Source organism: Phoca vitulina, unplaced genomic scaffold, assembly GCF_004348235.1.
Source record: "Phoca vitulina isolate PV1807 unplaced genomic scaffold, GSC_HSeal_1.0 scaffold7, whole genome shotgun sequence".
Classification (NCBI taxonomy): Eukaryota; Metazoa; Chordata; class Mammalia; order Carnivora; family Phocidae; genus Phoca; species Phoca vitulina.
The window spans coordinates 38718880-38737163 of record NW_022589710.1 but is presented as its reverse complement, the minus strand read 5'-3'; the positions used below and the strand labels follow the sequence as shown (position 1 = coordinate 38737163).

Sequence of the window (18284 nt, the reverse complement as noted above, 5' to 3'; positions counted from 1 at the left end):
CAGCTGCATCTCTCACTGTTCCTAAATGGGATAAGCCTAGCACTGTCCCATTCTTTGATTTTGCTCACACTATACCCTAGATCCAGGATATTCTTATTTCCCCTTCCCTAACTCAAAGACTGCCTCCTTCCTTCATAAATCTTTCATGATTTTCTCTCGAGCAAAAACTAGGTTCTCCACTTCTTTCTCTTAAAGCACCTGTAAGATTCCACTTTATGTTATTTGTGCCCATGTCTTGAGGCCAGGCGATGTCCTGTTAACTATTTTTAATCTCTCTACAGTGCCTCAAATATAATATAAATGCTTGTTCATTTGAACAAAATTGAGTTTGTGCCAGAAGACAGGTGAAAGAATCAGTCATATATAGAATGAAACTAAATCTATCAACAATCTACATTAACTTTAAATTCCCAAGGCTTAAATAACTAGTGCTTCAGAATGGATGTTATATGCTATTGTACTAACTATATGCTAACATAGTAATTAGCTATTAGTGATAAGACTGCTGCATGATTTATCCTTACTTTTAAAAGAGGAAAATATTTGCCTGTTGGAAATCTCTGGAATTTCTCTCAACTTACTGCGATTTCTTTTTGAAATAAAATTTGGAGTAGAAATCGATAGGTGAAAATTCTATATACTGCAAAGGAGATTTTGTATTTTTCTTCTAAACTACAATGGCATTTCCCTACAGTGTTCTCAGGTTCAGTACTACAGATTGGACTATAGGTAAAACCACATTTCAGTGAAGTTCTTCGGGTACTTTGGGACACTAAAGCCCAGTGGGAAGGCCTACAGACAAAAATCCCACTTATAAAAACACCTATGCTCAAATTGTTTGCTTTTTTTTTTTTTTTTGGTAAGACTCTTGAAAATGTGACTAAGAATTGCCTTCACGTAGTCCTGGTTTTTAAAGTAGAAATATTTTTTTTCTTTCCATTTAAGTCCAGTGAAATGTGCCCCTCTGTTCCTTCCATGTGTTCTTTGATGCGCATGACTGGAGCTGAGGTCCACCCCCCCCCCCACTTAGACAGTAGCTGAGAGGTGGGTCAGCAGTAAGCAAGGGGACACAATGTCCACTGGTGCCCATAGGACAACTCCCGTGTCAACACTTGTTGTTAAGAAGTAAAAAGATCCTGAGTCGTGGGAAGAGGTAAGGAAGCAGAAGCCGAAGACGCAAGTAAGAAGAAAAGAGGGGTGAGATGATTTTAGATTTACCAAGAAATTTAGTTGTACACCACTCCCCTTCCAAATCAGCAAGGAGAAAAGGCCCTGTGGTTTGGGTTCTGCCTGCAGAGCTGGCCTGGGAGTGGTTCCTGCCCAGTGAGTCGGATTCAGTACTCTACTGGCACAGAAAAAATGCCAAGATGCCTGCTACTTGAAAGCTAGTGTGTGGACAGGCTTTGAGGAAGAGTTCCTACACTGTGGGACTCAGAGTGGAGCAAAGGGAATTCATCAAAACAGCTCGCTGCATTCCTTTGCTCTTAACTACTCTGTTCCCAGACGCAGAGGTGACTACCAGATACCAGAGATCACAAAGAAATGTAGTGGGATTTCTTCCATACCTGAGGTGACCGAATCAGTTCTCATGCTCCTGTAAAAACAAACAGCACATTTCAAAATGTTGCCAGTGTAACCACAAATATTTAGAAGAGAATGACTGGGTATGAGATAACTGTGAGGCTGTGGGCATCACCATCCTATGCCTCTCCAGTGTCTGAAAACTCATTTGGGGCTGAGACTGAGCTAACTGCTGCTGCCCAGGGGCTTGTGTAGAGTCCCTTGTGTTGGGAATATAGGCTCTCATAGAGACATGGGAGGGATTCTGGGTGCCTGGCGTTAGAAGGTGCCCACCTCTGCTGGCTTCTTCATCACAATCTCTATGGCTCTGATGGGGGCGACAGCACTAGGAAATTTTGCAGGCAAATAGCATGCCCAAGTATTTGCCCAAGTAACTGCATTTCTTATGGTTTATGGGCTCAGATAGGAGGCTAGCTGTCAGTTTTTCAGATCATTTCACTTTCAGAAATGCCTTTGGATAAAGAAGGTTTCTGCATTCCTGATTTTTAAAATTAATAACAATAATTAAAATACTTATTTTCTTAACCTCATTGGCATGCTGAAACATAAACTTCAGTCACTTAATTTTCACCAAATCTTTGTTTCTTGGCTACATTTTCGGGGGCATTTTGGGAAGCATTGCAGTTTGAGTAAAAAAAAGCACTTGGGAAGAATAATTACCCTCAGACAATAGCTTCCCAGATAAATGTATAGAGACATAATTATGATCCGTTTTAAGGGGTCTGGCAAAGAAATCCCAGGTGGCGGTCTACAATGGATCTTTCTGAAACAGAGGTTAAATTAATAATTTTCTAAGAAGTTTGCAACTAAATGCTCACATAGCCTTCACCAAATAGGTCTGGTGATTTACATGAAGGTTGAGCTTAGCGATAAAAGTTTTTAAGAGACTGAGAAATATTGAGTAAATGTACTTTAAAAAATAGGTGCAAATTAAAATGAAGCCTGACATCATCCTCTTTAAAACAAAGGGAAGGGGGCGCCTGGGTGGCTCAGTCATTCATTAAGCGTCTGCCTTCAGCTCAGGTCATGATCCCAGAGTCCTGGGATCGAGCCCCACATCGGGCTCCCCGCTGAGCGGGAAGTCTGCTTCTCCCTCTCCCTCTGTCTGCTGCTCCCCCTGCTTGTTCTCTCTCTCTCTCTCTGTCAAATAAATAAAATCTTAAAAAAAAAAAAGAAATTTATTAAAAAAAATAATAAATAAATAAAACAAAGGGAAGAGTCATAGTAGCACCATGGTCAGGGTATGAGAAGGAATATAAATGCTTCATACAGTAAATCCTTCACTTTTAAAGGAATTAAAGTGACATTATAGACATCTCCATAGTCTTTCACTCATCTAGATTGAAATTGCTCAATTTACATTTTAAAGACTAATAAATCTGAGGGCAAAATATTCAACAAGGTCATCCTTTAATTTTTTTTTTTCATTTTCCCAAAGTACATGGTTATAAAATGTCACTGAAATCCCTGGTCTTGGAGAAGAAAAATAGATAGAACTTACTTATCACTCTCACAGGATATTGACTTAACCCTACAAACGTCGCAGGAATAAACTGAATTCCATTCTGTTTTTAGATGTAACATCTTTCATTCATATTGAACATTCTCAAATTAGGCTCTAGCTAGTAATTATGTTCCAGATGCAAATACGCAATAAAAAAGAATCCATCCTTGATTAAGTTGAGCTTAAGAGGATTGCTTGGAACCAAAATTTGTTTTTTGCTTTCTTTTTCTTTTTCTTTCTTTCTTCCTAGTAGACTCAGCAGATGAATGATACAGGAAGCTGACAGACAGAAGGGTAGGGCCTTGAAGAATTTGGGATTTGCTAACCTTCAAGATCCTTTTTATCTTTAAAATTCTTTGATGTTTGCCATTTATATAGGAATTCATTTTCTCATTGTTTCTAATTGTGATCATAATAGTTAGACTAACAAAACGTTGTACCTACAGAGCATTTTACATCCTAAAAATTTAAGTTATCCTTACAATTTTTAATATTTAGAAAGCTTTTACAAGCTAATCTAATGAGGATTTTTTTAGGATAGTGAGACTATTCTGTGTGTAATAGTACATGTCACTGCATGTGTCAAAACCCAGAGAACTGTGCAACATAGAGTGAACCTTAAACTAGGAACTATAGTTAATGATTGTATCAATGTTGTTTATTATCAATGTATCAATGTTGTTTATTAATTTGTAACAAATGTGCCACACTAATGCAAGGTGTTAATAATAGGGAAAACTGGAGGTAGGGGGAGAGTAAGGAGGTGGCAGAGGGGTGGGTATATGGAGCTCTATGTACTAGTTGCTCAATTTTCTGTAAATCTAAAACTATACTTTAAAAAAAGTAAAGCCTAGGGCGCCTGGGTGGCTCAGTCGTTAAGCGTCTGCCTTCGGCTCAGGTCATGATCCCAGGGTCCTGGGATCGAGCCCCACATCGGGCTCCCTGCTCGGCGGGAGGCCTGCTTCTCCCTCTCCCACTCCCCCTGCTTGTGTTCCTGTTCTCGCTGTCTCTCTCTGTCAAATAAATAAATAAAATCTTTAAAAAAAAAATAAAATAAAAAAAGTAAAGCCTATTACTTTTATAAAGTTTTTTTTTTTAAATGCACTAAAAGCTAATCTCATGCTTTAGGGCATTTATTATGTGCAAAAGGGCAAGGAAAGAAGAAGGTGAAATGACGTAAACAGTTAACTTCGTGAGATTTTGAATTGTGGTGTTTCTGAAGCCTCAGATAAGGGCAGGTCATAGAATTGGAGACATATGGATGAAACAAAACAGAAGGAAGACATCACAGTCATCAGGCCTGATCAATTATTATTTAGAATACATTGCTAAATTGAATGGATTAATTTTTTATCTTGTTTTTTAGAAATCTTATGCTTTTCTGTGAAAGCCATACTCATGCGTGGTAGCGAAATACATTTCCTACTGAGTGGCCCTGTTTCTATCCCCTCCTTCTTATATTCCTTTCTCCTATCACTACTTGAACTGATGTTTGATATTTCCAACTCCCTTCCTTACTCTGTCTCCTGGCTTTTTCTTTGTCTTTGTCCTTCTTTCTCCTCTAACACATCAGACTGACCAATTAGCCCTTCTGGTCATTGTTTAGTTCCCCAAAAGAATTCAATGGTTGTTACCATCAAGAAATAACAGATCAGTGTTCTGGGGGATATTATTTCAGCTACTTCTCCACCCTCAATTCGAAGCAGGATAATTTCTTGAACATTGAACCAATTATTTATTTATTTATTTTCTTTTTTTAATCCAAATTTCAGAGCTCCTGGTCATATAGGAAAAGTTCCTGAAGAAGGCTCCCTTGAGTTTGAACCGATAGTTCTTACTCTGGCTATAAAAAGGAATACTTATTTTGGCTATGGGACCCCAGGAGAAGCCCTCATGAGAGAGTAATTCTTGCTAAACTCTCCTTTGTGTCTAGGACTGGCTTCTTATAAGGCAATGGTTCTCAGACTTGAATGTGCATTAGAACCACTTGGATGTCTATTATAACACAGAAGGCCAGAGTTCAGGATTCAGGAGGATGGGATGGGCCCAAGAATTTACATTTCTAACAAGTTCCCAGATGATGATGCTAACCAACCACACATTGAGAATCATTGGCAAAGAAGCCCTAGATATTAATGCTTTGTTTGAGCAGACAGCCAAAAGTATTGAAATCATTATCCAGATCTACCAACACCTGGAATGTGTTGGCACTTGGATCTAGAGGCTCTAGAATTTCCAGAATTGTGGCAGTCCAGAAGCGAAAGCAAACATTGCTCTGATTTCAAGGTCTGTGGTTCTCCTAAGGATCACCCATGTTCCTTTGCTTTTTTTGACCCCTCCTTAGCCAGGAAAAAAGGTTAAAAAGAAAGCCAGCTTGAGTAACTAATCCTCAGTTGCTTAAGATATTTTTTGAGTAAGAGTTTCTGGTTTTATTTTTGTTTTTTGTTTTTTTTTTTTGAGACAGAATAGCCAACTTTCTTTTATCTACACTATTGGAAATAAATAATTAGTGACAATAGTGATCATTTACTGAGCATCTAATAAGTCTATTTCTCAGAACCCTAAACTGTTTCCATTCCATTCCACTCCTTTAAGGAATCTCCAGAACATACTTATATTTGACTTCACCATACGTTCTGTCATTTATTTTAGCAGTAGATTAAAATTACATACGTAACACAAATGGGACTTGATCCCTGGCAGGAGAATGTCTGAAGTCTATCCAGGACAAATGGCCTGATGCATGTTTTTGAGAAGTTTCCAGGGAGAAAGATTCTACAACCTTCAGAAATTAGTTCTGTTGTTTATTAATATCTAATCAATGATATCCATTAATTATTTTTTATTGATTGGTTATCTGCTATATTGTTTTACTATGTAATCAAATTTTCTTTGTGTTTAGTTACAATAATTTTCACTTTAAATCCACACAGTGAGAGAGGGAACACATGCAAGGGGAGTGGGAGAACGAGAAGCAGGCTTCCTGCCAAAAAGGGAGCCCGATGCAGGGCTCGATCCCAGGACCCTGAGATCATGACCGGAGCCGAAGGCAGACGCTTAACGACTGAGTCACCCAGGCACCCCTTAAATCCACTTTTTAAATCTAGCCTTAAATCTGTACTTCCTTGTACACTGAAGATGGTAATTGTCACCTATTACAGTTTTTCTCTTCAGTTTAAATAACCTCAATTTCTTCACTGCATTGAAAATATTTAATCAGTTTTATGCTTCTTCCCCCCAGTTCTCTGGGTTCAGTTTTGGATGGTATAGTAGAAAGGTTACTTCAGAGGTATAGAATCATCTTTCTACTATATTCAATGTAAGTCAAAACTATGTTAGATCTGTGTTCAATCTAATCTAGAATCTGTGGGCCCTCGCTCAATCCCTCCCTTTCTTTCTTCCTTCCTCCTTCCCTCCCTATTTTAATTAATTCTTTTTTTTTTTTTTTTGGAGTAATTACCAGGTGCCTGACACGTGAGCTTTTTAATATCAGCTTATTTAATCCCTGCAACAACTCTACATGGTCAGTGTTATTCCTAGTTTACAAATGAGGAAACTGAGGCCTGAAGAAATTAATTTAACTTGTGCAAGAATAAAGGAAGCAGGATTTGAACCCAGGGTTGTCTGACCGCAAAGTTCATTCTCTAGCTGCTATGTCTTTCTTTTAAATAATAAAAAAATTATGTTATGTTCTCCTAATTTTTTGAAGTAAATAATTTGTCTGGATTATAAAGCCTGAAAGACAACACAAGAAAGAAAATTCTTGATTAATCCTACTTAAGACAATAAATGTTAAATTCATAGAATCTTAGCAGGCAAAATGTAGCAAGCTTAATATAAAATTAAGGAAACTGTCAATATGTCATTGTTATTTAAAAGAAAAGCAGAAAAAAATCGTGGATACCTTAAATACATTTGAGAGACTTTGATATTCTTGATAAAGAGCCACAAAATGCAGAAGAGTTCTCCTTTAGCACAGTAAAGAATATTTATTCTAAACCAGAGCCAACATTGTTTTTAATGAAGAAATTCTAGAAGTGTGCTACTTAAAACTTAGAACAAATTAAGGATGTTCCTATTAATATTTCTATGTGATATAATTTAAGGGAGTCTAGCAATTGCAGTAGAACAAAGAAATATGATAGATAAATATGAGATTTTTAAAAATCACTCTTTGCAAATGGAAATTCATATTTAGAAAATTTGAGAATCATCAAACATCTTGGTTTGTAAACAATTTTAGGAAGGTCACAGATTATAAGATAAACTCACAAAATATTGTTTGTTTCATGATTTTTATTAACAAACCAAAAATGCACTGAAAAAAGAATGTATTTTTCAAAAGCAGCAATAAAAATCAAATATTTAGTGAGAGTGATAAGAGTCCTGTATCTATGGAATTATAAAACTCTAATGGCAGAAACACAAGACAACTTCAATAAGGAAAACTAAGCTCTCTATCTGGGCAGGTATATTTAAGACAACAGAGATGATAAGGCCTAAATTAATTTAGAAATTTAATACAGTACCAATTATCTCAATAGTATATCTCATAGAAAGTGTACAATTATAGAAAGTATGTGGAAAAAATAGGGTAAGAATCTCAAGGAAACCATTGGGGCTGGAAAATGTCTAGAGGGACTCAGTTGTATAAAATCTTAAGCCATATTATAATTAAATGGCTATCAGAAACACCAGTAAAAAGTTTAGGATATAGAAATTAAGATAGTAAAATAGATTCAAACTGATAAAGGTTTGAAAGAAACATAAAAAAAAGCAAAAGTCTAGAATATGTTGGTCAAAGATATATGTTGTACCACAAAAAAAAATTTCAGATAGGAAGAGAGTCAAATATTTTAAAACTAAAATAAACTAGAAGAAAATGGGATGGTTGAATTGCCTCAGTTGCATAAGAAAGATCATTTCTCCTCCTTCGAAGCAACAGAAGAAATTTTCAATGGCAAAGTTTGAGCACTTTCTATGTGCTAGGTGTGGGGAATACGGCTGTGAAAATAAGTTAGAGGCGGTTTCATTCTAGTGGAGGATATAGATAATACACAAATAAAATACATTATTCCAGTTGGAATGTACTGTGATAAAAACAAAAATAGAGTAACAGAATAGAAACAGGGATTTGAGGAGGAGGAAGGATATCTTATAGTGGTCAGGGACAGCTTCTCTGAGGAAGGGCAGAGATCTTGGGGAACAGAGTTCCAGGCTGATTGATTGTATAACAATTATAAATATCTGCCCCCCCAAATCATTTTAGGTAAATAAATACATAACAGTAAAACAGGAAGAGAATAATAATAACTAGATAATCTATAATGGTTTTGCCTCCCATATATAGATATAGCTGATGGGAATTTGTAAAGGATCCAGTTAACAAATGGGTTAAAGTTATGATTAGGAAATTTACTCCAGAAGACAAATAAACACTTAATGAGGAATCAATCTCATTAATAATTAAAGAAATACAAGTTAAGCAATTACCAGTTGGCTTTCAATTAGCTGTTAACTGTAACACTGATGGGGTCACTGTACATGGTGGGAACTTTCTAGAGTGATTTGGCAATTCACACTACAAATGATTATACCGCTTGACTTAACAGAACATGTGTCAAAGAAGTAATTCCAAAGGGAAAATAACTTAATTGAACACATGGTTTGTAGTTAAAACCTGAAAGTGATCCAAACGACCACTGGTGGAAGAATAGCTGACCAGGAAATATTATGTTAATTTAGTGGAACAGCAGATCCCCATTAGGGAAAGAATAGAGAATTTCAATAAAAAGACCTATATGACTAATAAGGAACTGCAAGCTAGAAAAGTAAAATTCTGAAAAATGTATATACAATGGTATTTTATTTCTACAAAAGGATGATAAGAAACCACGGTGTTTGGGCATAGTTGGTGATTAAAGGAATTAATATTTGTTATAGCTATTGATAGATGTTTCCATTAAACTTTTATTGTACATAATCATTATTATGATTACATGCATAATTTAAAATCAAAACTGATGCTAAGAGGCTTTAATTGGATACATTAATTGGAAGACATAGCAGCTAGAGAATGAACTTTGCGGTCGGACAACCCTGGGTTCAAATCCTGCTTCCTTTATTCTTGCACAAGTTAAATTAATTTCTTCAGGCCTCAGTTTCCTCATTTGTAAACTAGGAATAACACTGACCATGTAGAGTTGTTGCAGGGATTAAATAAGCTGATATTAAAAAGCTCACGTGTCAGGCACCTGGTAATTACTCCAAAAAAAAAAAAAAAGAATTAATTAAAATAGGGAGGGAAGGAGGAAGGAAGAAAGAAAGGGAGGGATTGAGCGAGGGCCCACAGATTCTAGATTAGATTGAACACAGATCTAACATAGTTTTGACTTACATTGAATATAGTAGAAAGATGATTCTATACCTCTGAAGTAACCTTTCTACTATACCATCCAAAACTGAACCCAGAGAACTGGGGGGAAGAAGCATAAAACTGATTAAATATTTTGAATGCAGGGAGCCTGATGCAGGGCTCAATCCCAGGACCCTGAGATCATGACCTGAGCCGAAGGCAGATGCTTAACTGACTGAGCCACCCAGGTGTCCCTAATTTTATCATTTTTTTAAAAAAGTTGTCCAGTGGTTTGCCTGTTTTGTCATTCTTTTTGAAGAACTCCGTAGCACTTCAAATCTTTTTCATTTCTTTCTTTTTTTTGGTTTGTTTTTGTTTTCTCCTGCTTGTTTTTTTATATTTAAAAAGATTTTAGACATAATTCATTACATTCCCTATTTCATTCTTGCTCAAGTAAGCATTTAAAACTCTGCATGTTTCTCTGGTTTCTTTTTAGGTGTTATTTTGAAATGATTGGATTAACTTTTATCTTTAGAATACAGCAGTGCTCTCTCACATTCAGCTTGCACTTGAGTATTAAAATGATGAAAACAGGGGCTCAGTCGGTTGGGCTCAGTCGGTGGCTCAGTCGGTTGGGCGCCCAACACTTGATTTTGGCTTCAGTCATGATCTCAGGGTCGTGAGATGGAGTCCTGTGAGTCAGGCTCTGTGCTCAGCTGGGAGCCTGCTCCAGGATTCTCTCTCTCTCCCCCTCTCCTTCTGTCCCTCCCGCTGCTTGCACTTTCTATTTAAAATATTAAATAAATAAATCTTTAAAAAGAATAAATAAAATTATGAAAAAATTTTTTCAGATTATGAAGTTGTTTGTTGGAAATGTAGAAAAGCATAAGAAATATGCAGAGAAGAACATGGAGAGAAGTACAAAGATAAAAGGAAGAGCACCCATAGTCACTCTGGGAGATGAGTGCCTTAACTCCAAAACGTGGACACTCTGATTTTATCCTATATTCTTTAGCACACACAGCTGACGCCAGGTAGTCTAGAATGTGAGCTGCATGGTGTGAGAAGTTGACAGGAAAATAAAAATTAGATGAGGTTAAACCAAATGTGGATAATCAAGAGTTGACTATGTCATCATTCATTGTAGCTATAGCTGAGAATCTTCAGCAACAAATGCCAGAGTGGCAGAGACTTGAGAGCATATACTTACTTACATTACTCCCCGTCTCAGCACCCCTGGCGTTTCCCTGCCTCACATACCTGGATTCTTCAGCCTCGAGAGCTGTGCTTTTAAATTCAGTTGTCCTTATTTCAGAGGATCTGGCACTCATCCCTTTGAATGAACTTGTCTCACTTTCTTCTTGAGTCAAGGTAGTATGAAAACATCGTTCACCTTGGAAAGTCAATGTTACATTTGAGATGGTGACATGTTTTGAGGGTTCTCTGAGCTCGTTCTTAGTTTTTGCATCTCGTAGACACCCAGACTTCAGAGTGTTTCCTAGTCTTTCCTTTGAAAATAATAAACAGCAGCAAATCAGGTAACAGAAGAACATCACACAGAAATAGATGATTTATGGAGCAAAAATATCTAATACAGTAATCATTTCATTCGTATCTACTGAGTTCCCTCAAGTACACAGGCGCAATGTTGAGGGAATAAGGCTTGGGGGTTGTGTGGAGGCTGATAGTCTGGGACCTGACACAGCACATTCAGAAGCTCATGTGGCCAGGTACACCACTGTCAGCTTACACCAGAAAATTAGCACTTAATTGTAGCATTTCCTTTTTCTGAATTGTCGGGGCAAGGAAGGTTGTCTAGAAATACCTTGCCACTTCCTCCCCAATCTGATGTTGCTCTTAATTTAAAAGTATCTAATAGGTGGGGGCGCCTGGGTGGCTCAGTCAGTTAAGCGTCCGACTCTTGATTTCAGCTCAGGTCATGATCTCAGAGTCTTGGGATCAAGCCCTGTGTCAGGCTCCGCACTCAGCGGGGAGTCTGCTTCTCTCCCTTCCTCTCCCTCACTCTCTGCCCCTCCCCCTGCTTACGCATGCTCTCTCTCTCTCCTTCAAATAAATAATAAATCGTAAAAAAAAAGAGTATCTAATAGGTGACATGAGTTAGGAGGTTCACACTAAGACAAAAGAGGTCGTTTTTCAAGAGACTTAGAACCTATACTTAAAACTAATACCATAAAATCTTTACCTGTTCTCCTAATTTCCTGGGTTCTATTAATGGACCACCTCTCCTAGCCACTCACTGCCTTCCTCAGAATCTGTCCCAGGCCTCTGAGCAATTGATCAGCTGGTTCTAAACACTGTGTCTCTCTACTGTCCTCTCACACCTGCGCATTCCTCCCATAGCCACCACCTCATCCACCACCTCTATTAACTTCCCTGGAAAATAATACAGTCCCCTCCTCCTTAACGAAAAAACTTTTTTTTTTCTGTCAGTGAAAGTAACACATAATTTACATATTTATTGTAGAATATTTAGAAGATCCTTTAAGATATAAAGTGAAAGGGAGAAAATTATTGCTTGCTTGGGGCCACTGGCCAGAAATAACTACTCCTATGGCACATTTCATTCAGGCTTTTTGTCTTTTTATTTATTTTCTATGTGTCTGCTTTGTGACAACATTTCAGTTCTATATCCTACATTGTTCACTTGACAATTTATTAAAAGCATTTTCCTCATGTCATTAAAAATTGTGTGTAAAACTGCTTGAATTTTTTTGGATTTAAAATTATTTTTATTGTAGGAAACAGAAAATTCAGAAAAGTGTGAAAAGGAAAACATTAATTGCCTATAATTCCACAATCTAGAAATAAACTGCTGCTAATAATATGACTTTTCCCCCTCCTATTGCTTGTGAGCATATAAATGTATTTTTATATGATAGGGATCATATTTCATTTTTCACTCAACTTTTTTCAATCATGAAAATTTCTCCAGGTAAAGAAAATTTTTTCCAACAATCTTAATAACTACAGAGTAGTCTTTCACTTAACAAATATTTACTGTCTATGATCTTGTCAGGTACGATGATCACTCCTGAAAAAGATTAATACAGCACCTGCCCTTCATGGATTTGTATCAGTTTAGTGATTCTCCTGTGGTGGATGTTTAGGTTCCTTCCAAATTTTCATTATTTCATTTTGACAAACATGGTATAGATTTGGTATAATTAACATCTTTACAGCTAAATCTTCATTCTTATTTCTGACTAATTCCTTAAGGAAGATTCCTAGAAATGGAATCACTGAGTCAAAGGGTATAAACATTTTTAGGCCCTTGATTCATAATGATTTCAAGAAAGTTTGGGCCAATTCTTATCTCTACCATGAATCTATATGAATCCCAAGTTGACCACACCTTTACTAACATTGACTATTTTTATTCTTTCAATTAACAGTTTTATAGGTTTTTTTTCTAAGTTTGCATTCCTTTGATTAATAGTGAGGTTTAACTTTCTCCAGTGTATTTATTGGCAGTTTTCTTCTGTAAAATGTCTATCCTTGCCCTTTATGATTTTTCTATCACGGGCCCCACGGAGGTTTTCCAGCAGTAGGTCCTCAAACTTATGCCTTTATCTACAATCGATGCTACCATCAGATTAATCTTTCTAAAAACACAGTTCCTTCACTCCCTCACACAGAGGGTTTTTATGGTTAAAGTTTGCCCAAAGAGCAATGTCCACGCTTCTTGATTTGGCATTCAAGGTTTGCAAACAACTTTCCAAACCTATATCCTAATATTTTCCACATATATTATGCTCCAGCCAAACTGAACTAAACTTTCTTGGATACGGTTGTGTTTTTCCACTTACTAGCCTTTTCTAAAGCCACTCACTTCTTTTGGCACTTTATTTTTCTATATCCACCCTCACTTTTACCCGTTGAAATTTCACCCCATCCTTCAATGTAGTGCATACTTTTATACACATTTAAACCTTAAAATAGCCGTTATGTGACATTAATATCCTTATTTTGGAGACGAGGAAACTCATGCAGCTCATGCAGCTCCAGTGGTTTGGTCAAACAGCTATGCAGCAGGGCAAGAGTCCAACCCAGGTCTTCTGACCCTGGTCCTGAAGTTCCTTCCATCCCACCATAGCTTTCTGACACTGGGTTAAATTTGATGGTAAGGATAGTCCCTGCCTCTTTCAGGATACATCCTACAACTCCTTTATACCAGGGCTCAGGGCTAATATCCCATTATTAAAATTAGGTTACTCAGAGCACATTCCATAGCATTTTGATAACCAGTGTCAAGGAGCTAACCAAGAAGAGTGATCTTGGTTATCACTCTTGTTCTTGATTATTAAAGAATGAAAGTCTGCCATGTCGCTTACCTTTTCCTCTTGCTTGGCCCTTAGTATGTCATCATTTTCAAACACCACCGTGACCTCTGAGCAGTTTGGGACGTCACAGAGGTCTGTGACTTCTGTGACTTCTGTGACAATATTTATATCTGGGGCTTCTCTGGCCTCATTTTCTGGAACATCTGTGACGTCGGTGATGTCGGTGACATCATCTGTGAAATCTGAGAAATCAGTGCTTTCTGCGGTATGTACGGGGTTTGAACATGTGCACAGGGGTGGGCTCTGTAGAGCTGTGAACGCTGCAATATCCATGATGTCCGTCGAGCCTGTGATGTCTGTGCTATTTGTGATTTCTGAGAGGCTTGAGACTTCTGACAGTTTGGAAGCTTTGGCTTTCTCGTCATTCAAGAGGGAGATGAGTTCCACCCACTGACAAAAGAGGGTGTCCTGTTTACATGCAGGGGCACAGAGCTGTAGGTAGTAGGCTCGTCCACTCACCAGCTTTACTTTGAGGCGCATATTCTCAGCATCGTGCACAGAAAGAGTCACAAACTGCAGAGGGAGAAACCTGAAAACCAACACAAATGTCGTCTGAAGGCCTGACTGGAGACTTAAAAAAAGGCCTTTCCTTCTCTGTTGTATAGCAGTTTGCTGAGTGAGATGCAGGACAACAGGCTTGTTTCCCAGACAGGCCCAGGCTGGGGCAGGCGTGGGGTTGGGCGGTACCTTCTTGTGGCCACCATGTTCCCAGATCTGGCCCTTAGCTTTTGAGGCTCAAAACTTTGATTTTTAGCACATGGAACCAGGCTCCCTGGGGCCATCTCACTCAAATCATACTCCTAAGACTCTGATGAACTAAAAAAATCAGAGTATCAACTACTTATCATGAGAGGTTGTCGGGCTTCATTAATCCTGCAAAGTTGAGAGAAGTTGAGTGATTGCTCTAGGTCACATAGCAAGTTAGTGGCTTGAGACAAGACCAGAGCAAATTCTGATGGAAGCTGGGATGCTGGGGAAGGAAGGGCCTGTTCTAGAGAGGCAGTTCATAATGGATCTTCAGTTGCTGTTACTTAGGTTTGATTTTTAAAAATTAAATACCTCTTTGACTGCTAGCTTGTCATAAGCTATTTTCCCAGACTTTAAGGACATGACTGACTGTCAGTTGTAGCAGAGTGCAAGTGAGAAGCTCCCTTGGAGCAAATGCCATTGGTGTTTTTATTTTCAGCTTCTCAGGGGTAAAGCATATTTTCTGAGAGATCCTTAGCCTCTTCCCTTTGTAACTCACCTGGTGAGCACCAGGTTCTCTGGCGAAGGAGATGTCAGGAGACTTTGAAACAGGGGTTCTGTATCTTTCTGAGCTTCAGGGGTCAGATGTGCCAGAAGCATCACACTGGGGGTCTTGTGGGTTTTACTGGAAGAGCAGATGCCTACAGTCACCCAGTTGGCTCGGTTATGAAGGTAAATGGATTCACCTCTCCTGTTAACCTAAGGCAGAGAACAGGAAGAGGCGTTTTCTGATAAAGTGCATGGCCCGGACAACTGCACTTACCTGAGCAGTGTAGGACATAAAGTAGAAATGAACCGTGATGATGCATTTGTTCAATCACTTGCTGATGTGAATTCCTAGAGATACCACAGTGAACGGACAGACACAGTCCCTGGGCCGTGGGGGTTCTATCAGGGAAGGTGAACATCAAACAAGTATGTCACTAATTATTATTGCAGGAAGTATTACCAAGTACAAGTTCAGGGTGCTGTGCTGTAAGGCATATAGCAGGAAACTTGATTTAAGAGGGGAGACCGGTGGTGGTGTGCTGGTAAATGTGTAACAACTATCTCTTGGAAGATAGGCATATGTTTATTATTTACAAATAATGCTATATACAAAGCTTTCTTTATTTTAATTTCAGTATAGTCAATTGATGCTCACAGAAGTCTTCATTGACCTTTGTCAAACTCTTTTATCTGTAACCTTAAGAGCATAAATAATAGTAAAATGTTGTAAAATAATATGAACAATGAGGTTTGAGTATATGAGTTTATATGATTTAATTTTTAATAATGCCTGTGTTTAACAATGGACTTCCAAGTTTCCTGGACACTTACCAGTCAGCCAGCTCCTGCACACCCCACACATAGGGTCAGAGAAATCTCCTCTGAGGGGGAGACATCTGGCTGAGACCCGAACAATGTGGGAGTTAAACTGGCTGGGTGGACAGGAGCGATTTTCAGGCAGAAGAACAGCATATGCAAAAATCCCAAAGTCTGAGAATCTTGGCCAGTAAAATCTCTGCCAGTTGGAAGAAAAGAACACTGGAAAGTGGCCAGACAGGGATGTGAAGGAAGCCAGAGAGGGGCAACACCTGGTTTCTCAGCTGTACATTAACTCAAAAACACACAAAAAAATCACTAAAAATATATATACATATTTTATATATATATATTTATATATATATTATATATTATATATATATAATATATATTTACATATATATTATATATATTTTATATATATATATATTATATATATATATCCCGTCAGAAAGAGGTTGCAGCCCATACTATGGACCTGCCCAGAGCCATGCCTGATTAACAGAATCCAGAATCCATCTAGTACTGCCCCTGAGGGATGGTGCTCTGGCTCAGGGGCTAAATACTGATAAACCTCAACTGGTCATGGTGATTTTCATCCCCTTGCTAGTGCTTGCTCTCAGCAGGGCAATGTGGCCTAGGCCTGGCCAATGAGACACAGTGGGGGCCTCCTGGTGCCTCTAGGAAAGGTTTCTCAGTCCTCACAGAACGGTGCTATGATGAGAGCATCTCTTCTGTTTCTGGCAACTGTCACTGTCCTGTTTGCCTGTAATGTCCTGAGGGGAGCTAACTCGAGGGGGATAGAGCACAAGAGAGGACCTGGGTCCTTGAAGACTCCCTGCAAGTGAGCTGATGCCCTGTGGCTCTTTTACTTTGACGTAACTGTTGTTCTTTTTTGTTTAAGGTCGGGTCAGGGTCCTGTGGCAACTTGCTGCCCAAGACATACTAACCGTGAGAGGCTGTGTATGTTGAAGGGAATAACTCACCCAATTATGATATGCGGCGTGTCTGTCTATAGAGTGCTACCTGCCTCCCCCAGGGTTCATTAGAGCATGCAAAAGGTTATTTGAAAAGGGTGTAGGAAGAAGTGTGAAAAATAAAATAGGAAGATTATTTGTAGGAAAGAAGCATATAGAAGGTAAAATCATCAAATCATGACTCATCACATGTGTTCTGGGCATTACTTAAATGTGTTCTTTAAACACCTGCCTCTGGTGTTCTGGAGGTGAGGAGGTCTCCTTCAAGCCCAAGGCATCAGGGCAGAGAACACATTTATGGAAGAAGAAGTATCTGCTGTCTCCCCTGTCTCCCCTCTGTAGAATCAGCTGAGGAGCTGCTTGAATGGGTGTGTTTCATGTTACACTTGGTCGAGGCCTTACTGTGCGGTTTAGGGGTATGGCCTGCAACAGTGAACTCATTTCCCCTTTAAAGTTGTCTGAAGGTTTTAATGTTGAATGTTTAGAGAAAAGCGAGCACTGCTCTCAAATGCATTGAAATGTAGTTTCATTCATAATGTAGGTATATTTTTATGAGAAGAAAACTCTTCTCCCTCACAATTTGACAATTATCTTTTAATTTCAAAACTAAGAGCTACATACCCAGTTGTGTCATAGATGTTATTCTTTAAAATGTCTTCTAAATCTAGGAAAGGAGCTATCTGAATGCTTTCCTGTGGTAGGACGTTCTGAATTTACTGTAATCTCTTCATGTCATTTTGGGAAGATTATGATAGAATGACAATTATGATGGAGTTAGAACAGAATTCCTAGGTGAGAGTTTGCTGGGAAAATTTGAAATGAATCTTTCTTTACCATTATAATTATTTTAGGTTGGTTAAAGTCCCAAAATTGTTCCCTTTAATTGTCTCACGCATTCCTTTATCACATTTAAAATAATTCTCCTCTTAATCTTTTCAATTTCTTTGAGAAAATTAATCACTGAAGTTATTGGAACTTAATTCAGGGCTCAACTATTATTTACCTGGATAAAATTGCTCTCTAATATGGGAGGAGATACAAAAGGGGCATACTCTCCTCCATTCAACATATTTTGAAGATCTCCTGGATCTTGGGAGGGTGGGATGGAGATGGCATCTTGCTCATTGATCCTTGTGGTAGAGTTCCTATTGTTCTTCTTCATGGTGCTTACATACAAACATTAAAAAGTCGAGGGAATGGGAACACAATGAACAGATACAGAGAAAATTTAATATAATAAATTTGCCTCATTTACTCATTAAGTCAACAAATTTTATCAACATCTATGATATGCCAGGCACTGCATTGGGCATTGGTGATACATCTGAACATGACTGGTAAGATCCCTGCCCCTATGCAGCCTGGGGTGTGGGGCTGGCAACCCTAATTAATGAAGGCAGTTAGAAAAGGCCTCTCTAGGAGGTCGTGAAACACATGTGTCATATCCCCCAAAC

At 38.3% G+C, this 18284-nt stretch overlaps 1 protein-coding gene across 1 annotated transcript; it reads right to left on the bottom strand.

Annotated features, from left to right (window-relative positions):
• Window positions 1-8592: 8592 nt before the first annotated feature.
• Window positions 8593-17992, bottom strand: FAM71D (family with sequence similarity 71 member D). Its single transcript, XM_032404668.1, has 5 exons — window positions 17834-17992; window positions 15048-15247; window positions 13793-14330; window positions 10655-10948; window positions 8593-8643 (listed from the first exon to the last, which is right to left on the bottom strand). Exons 1-5 carry the CDS (start codon window positions 17990-17992, stop codon window positions 8593-8595), a joined length of 1242 nt encoding a protein of 413 aa, XP_032260559.1.
• Between the last annotated feature and the right edge of the window lie 292 nt (window positions 17993-18284).